Below are 17,032 nucleotides of genomic sequence, written 5' to 3'. Positions count from 1 at the left end.
TCTCTTCTCTGGTGGTTGTCTCAGGATCACCTGTCTCAGGGAATATGTTTCCGCAGGCCAGAGTGGATCATTGTAACGACCGATGCCAGTCTGTTAGGCTGGGGTGTGGTCTGGGACTCCCTGAAGGCTCAGGGCTTATGTTCTCGGGATAGAAACGCTTCTCCCGATAAACATTTCTGGAACTGAGGGCGATATTCAACGCTCTTCAGGCATTGGCCTCAACTAGCTGCGGCTAAATTCATCAGATTTCAGTCGGACAAACATCACGACTGTAGCTTACGTCAACTCATCAGGGGGGAACAAGGAGTTTCCTAGCGATGACGGAAGTAACCAAAATAATCAGGTGGGCGGAGGGATCACTCCTGCCATCTCTCAGCAATTCACATCCCAGAGTAGACAAAACTGGGAGGCGGATTTTCTAAGTCGTCAGACTTTTCACCCGGGGGGAGTGGGAACTCCACCCGGAGGTATTTGCCCAGCTGGACTCAGCGATGGGGGCACTCCAGAGTTGGATCTGATGGCGTCCCGTCAAGAACACCAAACTTCCTCTCTACGGGTCCCGGGATCCCAAGGCGATATTGATAGATGCTCTAGCAGCGCCTTGGTCCTTCAATCTGGCTTATGTTTTCCCACCGTTTCCTCTTCTGCCTCGTCTGGTTGCCAGAATCAAGCAGGAGAAGGCTTCGGTGTTTCTGATAGCGCCTGCGTGGCCACGCAGGACTTGGTATGCAGACCTAGTGGACATGTCATCTGTCCCACCATGGACATTGCCAATGAGGCAGGATCTTCTAATACAGGGTCCGTTCAGCATCCAAACTAATTTCTCTGCGTCTGACTGCTGGAGATTGAACGCTTAATTCTATCAAAGCGTGGGTTTCTCTGAGTCAGATATAGATACTCTGATTTCAGGCTAGAAAGCCTGTCACCAGGAAAAGTCTACCATAAGATATGGCGGAAATATCTTTGTTGGTGTGAATCCAAGGGTTACTCATGGAGTAAGATTAGGATTCCCAGGATATTGGCTTTCCTCCAAGAAGGATTGGAGAAAGGATTGTCAGCTAGTTCCTTGAAAGGACAGATATCTGCTCTGTGTATCCTTTTACACAAAACGTCTGGCAGAAGTTACCAGACGTTCAAGCGTTTACTCAGGCTTTAGTCAGAATCAAGCCTGTTTACAAACCAGTGGCTCCGCCATGGAGTCTAAATCTAGTTCTTTCAGTTCTTCAAGGGATTCCGTTTGAACCCTTACATTCCATAGATATTAAGTTGTTATCTTGGAAAGTTTTGTTTTTGGTAGCCATCTCTTCTGCTCGAAGAGTCTCAGAATTATCTGCCTTGCAGTGTGATTCACCTTACCTGGTGTTCCATGCAGATAAGGTAGTTTTGCGTACCAAACCTGGTTTTCTCTTGTTAAGTGTAGTCAGTCCACGGGTCATCCATTACTTATGGAATATATCTCTTCCTAACAGGAAGCTGCAAGAGGATCACCCAAGCAGAGCTGCTATATAGCTCCTCCCCTCACATGTCATATTCAGTCATTCTCTTGCAGCCTAACTAGATAGGTCGCTGTGAGAGGTCTATGGTGTTTTTTAACTTATTTTATTTCTACAATCAAAAGTTTGTTATTTTAAATGGCACCGGAGTGTGCTGTTTATTCTCAGGCAGCATTAGAAGAAGAATCTGCCTGCGTTTTCTATGATCTTAGCAGACGTAACTAAGATCCACTGGCTGTTCTCATCTGAGGAGTGAGGTAACTTCAGAGAAGGGGAATAGCATGCAGGGCCCCCCTGCAAATGAGGTATGTGCAGTAAATTATTTTTCTGAGGAATGGAATTGACTGAGGAAATACTGCTGATACCAATGTAAAGTAAGTTCAGCCTTAAATGCAGTGATAGCGACTGGTATTAGGCTGATGAGTGTGTGTACACTGAATGTATTTTCCTAAGGAATGGAATTGACTCTGAAAATACTATTAATACTGAAATAATGTATGAGCCTTAACTGCAGTAAAAGCGACTGGTAGCAGGCTTATTATTATTAATAACAATTCATAACTTTTCAAATGTATGTTTAAAACGTTTACTGGCATGTTAATCGTTTTTTGTGAGGTGCTTGGTGATAAAACTTATTGGGGCATGATTTTTACCACATGGCCATCTTTGTTTTCTGCATAGAAACAGTTTTCTGAGCTTCCCCACTGTTTGTAATATGAGTGGGAGGGGCCTATTTTAGCGCTTTTTTGCGCAGTAAAAATTCAGTCACAATCTGTCTACTTCATCCTCCATGATCCAGATCGTCTCTAGAGAGCTCAGGGGTCTTCAAAATTCATTTTGAGGGAGGTAATCAGTCACAGCAGACCTGTGACAGTGTGTTTTGACTGTGAGAAAAACGTTAATTATTAAATTGTTATCCGTTTTTGGGTATTAAGGGGTTAATCATCCATTTGCTGGTGGGTGCAATCCTTTGCTAACTTAATACATTTACTGTGAAAAATTGGTTGCTATAACTATTTTGGTTCATTGTTATTTCAACTGTGACAGCTTTCTGTGCTTCTTAAAGGCACAGTAGCGTTTTTTTATATTGCTTGTAAATTTATTTAGAAAAGTATTTCCAAGCTTGCTAGACTCATTGCTAGTCTGTTTAAACATGTCTGACACAGATGAATCTCTTTGTTCACTATGTTTAAAGGCCAATGTGGAGCCCAATAGAAATTTATGTACTAATTGCATTGATGCTACTTTAAATAAAAGTCAATCTTTACATGTAAAGAAATTATCACCAGACAACGAGGGGGAAGTTATGCCGACTAACTCTCCTCACGTGTCAGTACCTTCGCCTCCCGCTCAGGAGGTGCGTGATTTTGTGGCGCCAAGTACATCAGGGAGGCCCTTACAAATCACTTTGCAAGACATGGCTACTGTTATGACAGAAGTATTATCTAAATTGCCAGAATTAAGAGGCAAGCGCGATAGCTCTGGGTTAAGGACAGAGCGCGCGGATGAGGCGAGAGCCATGTCAGATACTGCGTCACAGTTTGCAGAACGTGAAGACGGAGAGCTTCATTCTGTGGGTGACGGATCTGATCCAGGGAGACTGGATTCAGAGATTTCTAATTTTAAATTTAAGCTTGAGAACCTCCGCATATTGCTAGGGGAGGTATTAGCGGCTCTGAATGATTGTAACACGGTTGCAATTCCAGAAAAATTATGTAGGTTGGATAGATACTATGCGGTACCGGTGTGTACTGACGTGTTTCCTATACCTAAAAGGCTTACAGAGATTATTAGTAAGGAGTGGGATAGACCTGGTGTGCCTTTTTCCCCTCCTCCCATATTTAGAAAAATGTTTCCTATATACGCCACCACACGAGACTTATGGCAGACGGTCCCTAAGGTGGAGGGAGCAGTTTCTACTTTAGCTAAGTGTACCACTATCCCGGTGGAGGATAGTTGTGCCTTTTCAGATCCAATGGATAAGAAATTAGAGGGTTACCTTAAGAAAATGTTTGTTCAACAAGGTTTTATCTTCCAGCCCCTTGCATGCATTGCGCCTGTCACTGCTGCGGCGGCATTCTGGTTTGAGTCTCTGGAAGAGGCCATTCGCACAGCTCCATTGGATGAAATTATGAACAAGCTTAAAGCACTTAAGCTAGCTAACGCATTTGTTTCTGATGCCGTCGTACATTTAACCAAACTTACGGCTAAGAACTCCGGATTCGCCATCCAAGCGCGCAGAGCGCTATGGCTTAAATCCTGGTCAGCTGACGTGACTTCTAAATCTAAATTGCTTAATATTCCTTTCAAAGGGCAGACCTTATTCGGGCCTGGCTTGAAAGAAATTATAGCTGACATTACGGGAGGTAAGGGCCATGCTCTACCTCAGGACAGGGCCAAATCAAAGGCCAAACACTCTAATTTTCGTGCCTTTCGTAACTTCAAGGCAGGAGCAGCATCAACTTCCTCCGCTCCAAAACAGGAAGGAGCTGTTGCTCGTTACAGGCAGGGCTGGAAAGTTAACCAGTCCTGGAACAAGGGCAAGCAGGCCAAGAAACCTGCTGCTGCCCCCAAGACAGCATGAAGAGAGGGCCCCCTATCCGGAAACGGATCTAGTGGGGGGCAGACTTTCTCTCTTCGCCCAGGCTTGGGCAAGAGATGTCCAGGATCCCTGGGCGTTGGAGATCATATCTCAGGGATATCTCCTGGACTTCAAAACTTCTCCTCCACGGGGGAGATTTCATCTTTCAAGGTTATCAGCAAACCAAATAAAGAAAGAGGCGTTTCTACGCTGTGTACAAGACCTCTTACTACTGGGGGTGATCCACCCAGTTCCGCGGACGGAACACGGGCAGGGATTCTATTCAAATCTATTTGTGGTTCCCAAGAAAGAGGGAACCTTCAGACCAATCTTGGACTTAAAAAATCCTAAACAAATTTCTAAGAGTTCCATCATTCAAAATGGAAACTATTCGAACCATCCTTCCCATGATCCAAGAGGGTCAGTACATGACCACAGTGGACTTAAAGGATGCCTACCTTCACATACCGATTCACAAGGATCATTATCGGTACCTAAGATTTGCTTTCCTAGACAGGCATTACCAGTTTGTAGCTCTTCCCTTCGGATTAGCTATGGCTCCAAGAATCTTTACAAAAGTTCTGGGCTCACTTCTGGCGGTACTAAGACCGCGAGGCATAGCGGTGACTCCGTACCTAGACGACATTCTGATACAAGCGTCAAGTTTTCAAACTGCCAAGTCTCATACAGAGATAGTTCTGGCATTTCTGAGGTCGCATGGGTGCAAGGTGAACGTGGAAAAGAGTTCTCTATTACCACTTACAAGAGTTCCCTTTCTAGGGACTCTTATAGATTCTGTAGAGATGAAAATTTACCTGACAGAGACCAGGTTATCAAAACTTCTAAATGCTTGCCGTGTCCTTCATTCCATTCCACACCCGTCAGTAGCTCAGTGCATGGAAGTAATCGGCTTAATGGTAGTGGCAATGGACATAGTACCATTTGCGCGCCTGCATCTCAGACCGCTGCAATTGTGCATGCTAAGTCAGTGGAACAGGGATTACTCAGATGTGTCCCCCCTACTAAGTCTGGATCAAGAGACCAGAGATTCTCTTCTATGGTGGCTCTCTCGGCCACATCTGTCCAAGGGGATGACCTTTCGGAGGCCAGATTAGACGATTGTAACAACAGACGCCAGCCTTCTAGGCTGGGGCGCAGTCTGGAACTCCCTGAAAGCTCAGGGATTATGGGCTCAGGAGGAGAAACTCCTCCCAATAAATATTCTGGAATTAAGAGCAATATTCAATGCTCTCCTAGCTTGGCCTCAGTTAGCAACTCTGAGGTTCATCAGATTTCAGTCGGACAACATCACGACTGTGGCTTACATCAACCATCAAGGGGGAACCAGAAGTTCCCTAGCGATGTTGGAAGTCTCAAAGATAATTCGCTGGGCAGAGTCTCACTCTTGCCACCTGTCAGCGATTTACATCCCAGGCGTAGAGAACTGGGAGGCGGATTTTCTAAGTCGCCAGACTTTTCATCCGGGGGAGTGGGAACTTCATCCGGAGGTCTTTGCTCAACTGATTCATCGTTGGGGCAAACCAGATCTGGATCTCATGGCGTCTCGCCAGAACGCCAAGCTTCCTTGTTACGGATCCAGGTCCAGGGACCCGGGAGCGGTGCTGATAGATGCTCTGACAGCCCCTTGGGTCTTCAACATGGCTTATGTGTTTCCACCATTCCCGATGCTTCCTCGTTTGATTGCCAAGATCAAACAGGAGAGAGCTTCTGTGATTCTGATAGCGCCTGCGTGGCCACGCAGGACCTGGTATGCAGACCTAGTGGACATGTCGTCCTGTCCACCATGGTCTCTGCCTCTGAGACAGGACCTTCTAATTCAGGGTCCTTTCAAACATCCAAATCTAATTTCTCTGAGGCTTACTGCATGGAGATTGAACGCTTGATTCTATCAAAGCGTGGCTTCTCGGAGTCGGTTATTGATACCTTAATACAGGCTAGGAAGCCTGTTACCAGAAAATTTACCATAAGATATGGCGTAAATATTTATATTGGTGCGAATCCAAGAGTTACTCATGGAGTAAGGTTAGGATTCCTAGGATATTGTCCTTTCTACAAGAGGGTTTAGAAAAGGGCTTATCTGCTAGTTCGTTAAAGGGACAGATTTCTGCTCTGTCTATTCTTCTACACAAACGTCTGGCTGAAGTTCCAGACGTTCAGGCTTTTTGTCAGGCTTTAACTAGGATTAAGCCTGTGTATAAGACTGTTGCTCCGCCGTGGAGCTTAAACTTAGTTCTTAATGTTCTTCAAGGCGTTCCATTTGAACCCCTTCATTCCATTGATATCAAGCTGTTATCCTGGAAGGTTTTGTTTTTGATGGCTATTTCCTCGGCTCGAAGAGTCTCTGAGTTATCTGCCTTACATTGTGATTCTCCTTATCTGATTTTTCATTCAGACAAGGTAGTTCTGCGTACTAAATCTGGGTTCTTACCTAAGGTAGTTACTAACAGGAATATCAATCAAGAGATTGTTGTTCCATCACTGTGTCCTAACCCTTCTTCAAAGAAGGAACGACTTTTGCATAATCTGGACGTAGTCCGTGCCCTGAAGTTCTATTTGCAGGCAACTAAAGATTTTCGTCAAACTTCTTCCCTGTTTGTCGTTTACTCTGGACAGAGAAGAGGTCAAAAGGCTTCGGCTACCTCTCTCTCTTTTTGGCTTCGTAGCATAATACGTTTAGCCTATGAGACTGCTGGACAGCAGCCTCCTGAAAGGATTACAGCTCATTCTACTAGAGCTGTGGCTTCCACCTGGGCCTTTAAAAATGAGGCCTCTGTTGAACAGATTTGCAAGGCTGCGACTTGGTCTTCGCTTCACACCTTTTCAAAATTTTACAAATTTGACACTTTTGCTTCTTCGGAGGCTATTTTTGGGAGAAAGGTACTTCAGGCAGTGGTTCCTTCTGTTTAATGTTCCTGCCTTGTCCCTCCCTTCATCCGTGTACTTTAGCTTTGGTATTGGTATTCCATAAGTAATGGATGACCCGTGGACTGACTACACTTAACAAGAGAAAACAAATTTATGCTTACCTGATAATTTTATTTCTCTTGTAGTGTAGTCAGCCCACGGCCCGCCCTGTCTTTAAGGCAGATCTAAATTTTAATTAAACTCCAGTCACCACTGCACCCTATGGTTTCTCCTTTCTCGTCTGCTTTGGTCGAATGACTGAATATGACATGTGAGGGGAGGAGCTATATAGCAGCTCTGCTTGGGTGATCCTCTTGCAGCTTCCTGTTAGGAAGAGATATATTCCATAAGTAATGGATGACCCGTGGACTGACTACACTACAAGAGAAATAAATTTATCAGGTAAGCATAAATTATGTTTTCTTCCTAAAGTTGTTTCTAACAAGAATATTAACCAGGAAATAGTTGTTCCTTCTCTGTGTCCTAATCCTTCTTCGAAGAAGGAACGTCTGTTACACAATCTTGATGTAGTTCGTGCTTTAAAGTTCTATTTACAAGCAACTAAGGATTTCAGACAAACATCTTCCCTGTTTGTTATCTATTCTGGTAAGAGGAGAAGTCAGAAAGCGACTGCTACCTCTCTTTCCTTTTGGCTGAAAAGCATCATCCGTTTGGCCTATGAGACTGCTGGCCAGCAGCCTCCTGAAACTGTTACTGCTCATTCTACCAGAGCAGTGGCTTCCACATGGGCTTTTAAAAATGAGGCTTCTGTTGAACAGATTTGTAAGGCAGCGACTTGGTCTTCACTGCATACTTTTTCCAAGTTTTACAAATTCGATACTTTTGCTTCTTCGGAGGCTATTTTTGGGAGAAAGGTTTTGCAAGCAGTGGTGCCTTCCGTTTAAAGTACATGTCTTGTTCCCTCCCTTCATCCATGTCCTAAAGCTTTGGTATTGGTATCCCACAAGTAAAGGATGAATCCGTGGACTGGATACACCTTACAAGAGAAAACAGAATTTATGCTTACCTGATAAATTACTTTCTCTTGTGGTGTATCCAGTCCACAGCCCGCCCTGGCAATTGAGTCAGGTAAAAAAATTTTTGTTTAAACTACAGTCACCACTGCACCCTATGGTTTCTCCTTTTTCTTCCTAACCTTTGGTCGAATGACTGGGGGGTGGAGCTAGAGGGGGAGCTATATGGACAGCAATGCTGTGTGCTCTCTTTGCCACTTCCTGTAGGGAAGGAGAATATCCCACAAGTAAAGGATGAATCCGTGGACTGGATACACCACAAGAGAAAGTAATTTATCAGGTAAGCATAAATTCTGTTTTTTCAAATAAAGATAGCAAGAGAACGAAGAAAATATGATAATAGGAGTAAATTAGAACGTTGCTTAAAATTTCATGCTCTATCTGAATCACAAAAGAAAAAAAATTGGGTTGTGTCCCTTTTAGAAACAACATCTACACATGCCAAACCCCACACTCCTATTGAAACTCCCTGTAGCTTCTCTATTGCTATAGAAGATGGAGTATGCAACCTTTTATCCTCCTCTCATACACAATTCCTCCCAATATCTTTCACCTTACTGAGCTTCTCTAACATCTCTCGCCACTGACATGTTTCCTGATCATTTCAAGCATGTGCTAATCACACTCATCCTAAAAAAGCCCTCCCTTGATCCCACATCTATCAACCAATCTCCATGCTTCCATTTGACTTTAAACCACTAGAAAGGCTAATTTACGGGGTCCTAACAAACTTCCTTTCATCTAACTCTCTACTAGACCCTATGGATCATCTGTAAACACTCTACAGCAATGGCACTCACAGAGGTAACAAACAATCTAGTCTCTGCTAAAGCAAAGGCCCAATGTTTTCTCCTTATTCTTCTTAATCTCTGCAGCATTTCACATAATAAACCACCATCTCTTCTTATAAACCTTCATTCTTTTGGTATCTAAGATACAGCCATTCCATTGGTTGCTTATCTATCCACCTGTAATACATGGTCTTCTTCAATGGTCCATCCTCTGGTTCTTTGCCGCTCTCAGTAGGAGTACAACAAGGCTCAGTTTTGTGTCCCCTGTTCTTCTCCGTGTATCCATTATCCCTTGGGAAACTTAAAAGCTCCTATAGATAGCAATACCACCTCTATGCGGACAACACAAAAATCTATCATTCCTCCCCAGACATTGTACTTTCTTTACTTAATCAGGTAGCAAACGACTTTTCTGCAGTTTCCTAATGAATTGCGTTACGCCCCTTTCAGTTTAACATCTCTAACTGAGCTTTCCAATTATTTTCTACTTTTTTACACTTTCTACACCTGAATTCTTACTTATAGTAGAAGACTACAGAATCCATCCATTTCTTACCGAAGAATATTAAATCAATTACTTATCCTGTCACGCATTTATTAATGCAACATTCTTCTTAGCAACCTTCCCAACTGCTGTTTGTTCCCTCTCAAGCCCCTAATAAATACCGGTGCCAGAATAATTAAGTTCACTTGGAAATCAGCCATTCCTACACTAGCTCCCTATAACCTACTGAATCAAATTGAAAAAATATTACGCTAAACTACAAACTCTAAACAATATCACTCACAGTTATATTTCAGCATTAATCTCCAGATATTATCCAAAATCTTATCTTCTATCTGCCTATGACCTACGTCTATCCTCCTCCATCATTACTTCCTCCATTTCTCATCTCTTAAGACTTTTCTAATGCTGTAGATAATCTGTAGAGCTCTTTACCTTGCTCTGTCAGACTGTATTTAAAGGAAAATCATCATCTCTAAATGTTTCTTTCCTTTTAATGTGTTCCCAATGGTTCATTTTACCTGCTGGAGTATATTTAATTGTTTGCAAACAGCTACTTTTCCTTTATTTCTTATTTGAAATAGCTACTTTCGCCTATACTGAAAATAGGAGTAACAAATGTTTCCTCTGTTGAAACGTTATGTAAAGAGAAGGCAATAGCACTAATTAAAGGGATACTAAAGCACGGTTTTGGTGTGTAATAATTGTTCTAAAGAAGGGGAAACATAACCCCCGAAACGTCAATAAATTTGATCATATGCTTTGGTGAAAATCCTGGTTTGTTGCTGTTTTTTGGATGTCTATTATATGCAAGCTGAACAAATAGGTGGTTGACCATAGGAGGGCGGATTCATTGTGGGACTTTGTCTATATATATATATATATATATATATATATATATATATAATATATATATATATATATATATATATATATATATATATAACAAATCACAAAGAAGGCACTCACTGGTGAATGCCTTCATTGTGATTTCTTATATTTAGCCACTGGCACCCTGGTGGATGTACTTGTGAGTGAGCGTGCGCTTTATAGGAACTTATATATATCTATTATTATTATTATTTTCTTGCATCATATATTCATAATTTATAAGGTTTTAATATAAAATATTGTTGCATATCTTTTAAAAGTATCTCCTTACATCTTGAGAATATTTTCTCCTTAACTAATTCTGCTTTACATCTTTCAGTTCTCCCAGATGGTCCGTCTACATAGGAAGCTGGGGCCCGAGGAATTTCCTCTCATTGAACAAACCTATTACCCTAACCACAAAGAGATGGTGAGTCAGCACTGAGTTCTGTATATACCATGCTTGTATAGATCCCATTTAAATCTTCAGCAGACTTTACATTTTCAGTCCTGACAATCATTTCCTGACCTGATGACAGAAGCATTAGACACTGCTGTTAACTAAAGGGATGGAAATGTAGCAGCGTGTATGCATGAAATTACCTTACAGTCTGCTGTAACAATGCACCAAACCATCCGTCAGGTCTGCAGGGTATATGTGTCATGAAATTTGCCTTAAAAATTTTCACTTCTTTAATTAACTTTATTTTAAACAGATGTGAAATCCTTTGCTGTAGATTTGATAATATCTAAAGAACAATATAGACATAGGCAGTGCGTTGTTTGAAGAAAAAAAAAATAGTCATTAAAAAATCAGATTTAAAAAACAAATGTTTCTTTTTAAAGACACGATGAGTCCACGGATTTCATCCTTACTTGTGCGATATTCACCTCCTGGTCAGCAGGAGGTGGCAAAGAGCACCACAGCAGAGCTGCTATATATAGCTCCTCCCTTCCCTCCCACCCCAGTCATTCTCTTTGCCTACGTTAGTGATAGGAAGAGGTAAAGTGAGGTGTTAGATTAGATTTTTCAATCAAGAGTTTATTATTTTTAAAGTGGTGCCAGAGTGTGCTGCTTTGTTCTAGGGTGTAGCCGTAGTCCATATCAGTCTCTACAGTAGAGCTTTTGGTGGCTTTAGAGCAATGGGAACTTGTGGGACATAATTCTCACTGCGCCTCCCATGATTTACTTGCTGCCCTTATCCTTTAGTCTGAGAGTTGCATTGACTCAGCATTTTTGATATCCTCAGGTCGATGTGAGGGAGAGGACCTCTCAAGCCTGAGTGCTGCCTTACTGCCAAGGTAAGTCAAGGTAAGTGCTACCTTTAATTTCTGGGGAAAAGGACTCTCTGAGCAGTATATTGGACCAGGGCACTGGGGCTGGAGGAAGTTAAATATTTAACTGAATTGCAATCGTATTTTAACTGTATTAAGATGGCTCCAGTGGTTTCACAGTAATTGATGTTTAGTCATTAGGTCACGCCCACGATGGTCGGTCCTTCCGATTTTGCCGCCATTCCGTAGCACAAGTCTCAGGGATAGTGCGCTCAGTGGATTGACTGGTCTGTGCTACAGTTGCATGAGGAGAATTCATGCGTTTCTAGTGCAGACACTGTGTTTTTTTCTGGTAATCAGTTGCCTCATTTGTTACAGTCATAACGGCAGAGTGAAGAAAAGACTCAATAAGACCGTTGTGGACCTTGACGATTTTTGGTCAGATAGGAGCACTTCAGCAGAGTGCTGAAGTGCAGAGGATATTTGACTTTAACAAAACTGTTTTCTTCTGTTAAGTGTGATCAGTCCACGGGTCATCATTACTTCTGGGATATTACTCCTCCCCAACAGGAAGTGCAAGAGGATTCACCCAGCAGAGCTGCATATAGCTCCTCCCCTCTACGTCACTCCCAGTCATTCTCTTGCACCCAACGACTAGATAGGATGTGTGAGAGGACTATGGTGATTTTATTTAGTTTTATTTCTTCAATCAAAAGTTTGTTATTTTTTAATAGCACCGGAGTGTGTTATTCCTTCTCTGGTAGAATTTGAAGAAGAATCTACCAGAGTTTTTTACTATGATTTTAGCCGGAGTAGTTAAGATCATATTGCTGTTTCTCGGTCATCTGAGGAGAGGTAAACTTCAGATCAGGGGACAGCGGGCAGGTTAATCTGCAAAGAGGTATGTAGCAGTTTTTATTTTCTGACAATGGAATTGATGAGAAAATCCTGCCATACCGATATAATATCATGTATGTATATTTTACATTTGAGTATTCTGGGGAATGGTACTTCACTGGAATTACACTGTGTATATAAACTTTAGCCTATTGGCAAGCAACAGGCTTTTTATTAATTTATGTTAAACGTTTTTGCTGGAATGTAAAATCGTTTTCATTTTCTGAGGTACTGGGTGAATAAAATGTTTGGGCACTATTTTTCCACTTGGCAGTTGCTTGATCTAATTCTGACAGTTTACTGATCTCTCTCACTGCTGTGTGTGAGGGGGAGGGGCCTTTTTTTGGCGCTTTTGCTACGCATCAAAAATTTCAGTCAGAAAGTCATTGTTGTTTTCCTGCATGTTCCGGTTCATCTCTACAGAACTCAGGGGTCTTCAAAGCTTGTTTGAGGGAAGTAAACTTCACAACAGAGCTGTGAGATTGTAGTTGACTGTGATAAAAAACGTTTATTCTTAAAAAAATTTTAAGCCATCAGGGTTAGTTATTCTTTGCTAATGGGAACAAGCCTTTGCTAAAATTGTGTTTTACAAAGTTTGATGCTGTAACCTTTTCAGTTTATTGATTTCAACTGTCATATATCTTTCTGTGCTTATTAGGCACAGTACGTTTTGCATTGTATTTTACTTGTATAATATTTCCAAGTTGCAAGTTTAGTTGCTAGTGTGTTAGACATGTCTGATTCAGAGGATGAGACCTGTACTATTTGTACTAACGCCAAAGTGGAGCCCAATAGAAATTTATGTACTAACTGTATTGATGCTACTTTAAATAAAAGTCAATCTGTACAAGTTGAACAAATTTCACCAAACAACGAGGGGAGAGTTATGCCGACTAACTCGCCTCACGTGACAGTACCTACATCTCCCGCTCAGGAGGTGCGCGATATTGTGGCCCCCAGTACATCTGGGCGGCCATTTCAAATAACATTACAAGATATGGCTACTGTTATGACTGAGGTTTTAGCTAAGTTACCAGAGCTAAGAGGCAAGCGTGATCACTCTGGGGTGAGAACAGAGTGCGCTGATAATGCTAGGGCCATGTCAGATACTGCGTCACAATTTGCAGAACATGAGGACGGAGAGCTTCATTCTGCGGCTGACGGTTCTGATCCAAACAGATTGGATTCAGATATTTCAAATTTTAAATTTAAGCTGGAAAACCTCCGTGTATTACTAGGGGAGGTGTTAGCGGCTCTGAATGATTGTAACACAGTTGCAATACCAGAGAAAATGTGTAGGTTGGATAAATATTTTGCTGTACCAACAAGTACTGACGTTTTTTCCTATACCTAAGAGACTAACTGAAATTATTACTAAGGAGTGGGATAGACCCGGTGTGCCGTTCTCACCCCCTCCGATATTTAGAAAGATGTTTCCAATAGACACCACCACACGGGACTTATGGCAAACGGTCCCTAAGGTGGAGGGAGCAGTTTCTACTTTAGCTAAGCGTACCACTATCCCGGTAGAGGATAGCTGTGCCTTTTCAGATCCAATGGATAAAAAATTAGAGGGTTACCTTAAGAAAATGTTTGTTCAACAAGGTTTTATATTGCAACCCCTTGCATGCATTGCGCCGGTCACGGCTGCAGCGGCATTCTGGATTGAGTCTCTGGAAGAGAACCTTAGTTCAGCTACTCTGGACGACATTTCGGACAGGCTTAGAATCCTTAAGCTAGCTAATTCATTCATTTCGGAAGCCGTAGTACATTTAACTAAACTTACGGCTAAGAATTCCGGATTCGCCATTCAGGCGCGCAGAGCACTGTGGCTAAAATCCTGGTCAGCTGATGTAACTTCTAAGTCCAAATTACTTAATATACCTTTCAAAGGGCAGACCTTATTTGGGCCCGGTTTGAAAGAGATTATCGCTGACATTACAGGAGGTAAGGGCCACGCCCTGCCTCAAGACAGAGCCAAACCTAAGGCTAGACAGTCTAATTTTCATTCCTTTCGGAATTTTAAAGCAGGAGCAGCATCAACTTCCACTGCTCCAAAACAAGAAGGATCTGTTACTCGCTACAGACAAGGCTGGAGACCTAACCAGTCCTGGAACAAGGGCAAGCAGGCCAGGAAACCTGCTGCTGCCCCTAAAACAGCATGAATTGAGGGCCCCCGATCCGGGATCGGATCTAGTGGGGGGCAGACTTTCTCTCTTCGCCCAGGCTTGGGCAAGAGATGTCCAGGATCCCTGGGCGTTGGAGATCATATCTCAGGGATATCTCCTGGACTTCAAAACTTCTCCTCCACGGGGGAGATTTCATCTTTCAAGGTTATCAGCAAACCAAATAAAGAAAGAGGCGTTTCTACGCTGTGTACAAGACCTCTTACTACTGGGGGTGATCCACCCAGTTCCGCGGACGGAACACGGGCAGGGATTCTATTCAAATCTATTTGTGGTTCCCAAGAAAGAGGGAACCTTCAGACCAATCTTGGACTTAAAAATCCTAAACAAATTTCTAAGAGTTCCATCATTCAAAATGGAAACTATTCGAACCATCCTTCCCATGATCCAAGAGGGTCAGTACATGACCACAGTGGACTTAAAGGATAATATCTCAGGGATACCTTCTGGACTTCAAATACTCTCCTCCAAGAGAGAGATTTCATCTGTCAAGGTTGTCAACAAACCAAACAAAGAAAGAAGCGTTTCTACGCTGCGTACAAGAACTTTTGTTAATGGGAGTAATCCATCCAGTTCCACGGTCGGAACAGGGACAAGGGTTTTACTCAAATCTTTTTGTGGTTCCCAAAAAAGAGGGAACTTTCAGACCAATCCTGGATTTAAAGATCCTAAACAAATTCCTAAGAGTTCCATCGTTCAAAATGGAGACTATTCGGACAATTTTACCCATGATCCAAGAAGGTCAGTACATGACCACAGTGGATTTAAAGGATGCTTACCTTCACATACCGATTCACAAAGATCATTACCGGTATCTAAGGTTTGCCTTTCTAGACAGGCATTACCAGTTTGTAGCTCTTCCATTCGGATTGGCTACAGCTCCAAGAATCTTCACAAAGGTACTGGGTGCTCTTCTGGCGGTACTAAGACCGCGGGGAATCTCGGTAGCTCCGTACCTAGACGACATTCTGATACAAGCTTCAAGCTTTCAAACTGCCAAATCTCATACAGAGTTAGTACTGGCTTTTCTAAGGTCACATGGATGGAAGGTGAACGAAAAGAAAAGTTCACTCGTTCCACTCACAAGAGTTCCCTTCCTGGGGACTCTTATAGATTCTGTAGAAATGAAGATTTACCTGACAGAGGACAGGTTAACAAGACTTCAAAGTGCTTGCCGCACCCTTCATTCCATTCAACACCCGTCAGTGGCTCAATGCATGGAGGTAATCGGCTTAATGGTAGCGGCAATGGACATAGTACCCTTTGCTCGCTTACACCTCAGACCACTGCAACTGTGCATGCTAAGTCAGTGGAATGAGGATTACTCAGACTTGTCCCCTTCTCTGAATCTGGATCAAGAGACCAGAAATTCTCTTCTATGGTGGCTATCTCGGCCACATCTGTCCAGGGGGATGCCATTCAGCAGACCAGACTGGACAATTGTAACAACAGACGCCAGCCTTCTAGGTTGGGGTGCCGTCTGGAATTCTCTGAAGGCTCAGGGACAATGGAGTCAGGAGGAGAGTCTCCTGCCAATAAACATTCTGGAATTGAGAGCAGTTCTCAATGCCCTCCTGGCTTGGCCCCAGTTGACAACTCGGGGGTTCATCAGGTTTCAGTCGGACAACATCACAACGGTAGCTTACATCAACCATCAGGGAGGGACAAGAAGCTCCCTAGCAATGATGGAAGTATCAAAGATAATTCGCTGGGCAGAGTCTCACTCTTGCCACCTGTCAGCAATCCACATTCCGGGAGTGGAGAACTGGGAGGCGGATTTTCTAAGTCGTCAGACTTTTCATCCGGGGGAGTGGGAACTTCATCCGGAGGTCTTTGCCCAAATACTTCGACGTTGGGACAAACCAGAGATAGATCTCATGGCGTCTCGGCAGAATGCCAAACTTCCTCGTTATGGGTCCAGATCCAGGGATCCAGGAGCAGTCCTGATAGATGCCCTGACAGCACCTTGGGACTTCAGGATGGCTTATGTGTTTCCACCCTTCCCGTTGCTTCCTCGATTGATTGCCAGAATCAAACAGGAGAGAGCATCAGTGATTCTAATAGCACCTGCATGGCCACGCAGGACTTGGTATGCAGACCTGGTGGACATGTCATCCTGTCCACCTTGGTCTCTACCTCTGAAACAGGACCTCCTGATACAGGGTCCTTTCAAACATCAAAATCTAACTTCTCTGAAGCTGACTGCTTGGAAATTGAACGTTTGATTTTATCAAGACGTGGGTTTTCTGAGTCAGTTATTGACACCTTAATACAGGCTAGGAAGCCTGTCACCAGAAGGATTTACCATAAGATATGGCGTAAATACCTATATTGGTGTGAATCCAAAGATTACTCTTGGAGTAAGGTTAGGATTCCTAGGATATTGTCTTTTCTACAAGAAGGTTTAGAAAAGGGTTTATCTGCTAGTTCATTAAAGGGACAGATCTCAGCTCTGTCCATTCTGTTACATAAACG

General features: G+C 42.9%; 1 protein-coding gene across 1 annotated transcript in view; it reads left to right on the top strand.

The window, feature by feature from the left end:
- The window catches only part of SYN1 (synapsin I), a 437,372-nt gene that overhangs the window by 172,981 nt on the left and 247,359 nt on the right, over positions 1 to 17,032 (top strand). Inside the window, exon 5 of the mRNA XM_053695581.1 lies at positions 10,540 to 10,629. Coding sequence (XP_053551556.1) covers positions 10,540 to 10,629 — 90 coding nt within the window. The remainder of the gene's footprint in view (positions 1 to 10,539; positions 10,630 to 17,032) is intronic.

This window comes from Bombina bombina, chromosome 12, assembly GCF_027579735.1.
Source record: "Bombina bombina isolate aBomBom1 chromosome 12, aBomBom1.pri, whole genome shotgun sequence".
Classification (NCBI taxonomy): domain Eukaryota; kingdom Metazoa; phylum Chordata; class Amphibia; order Anura; family Bombinatoridae; genus Bombina; species Bombina bombina.
The sequence above is the reverse complement of the archived record's forward strand: the minus strand, read 5'-3'. Positions and strand labels throughout refer to the sequence as shown.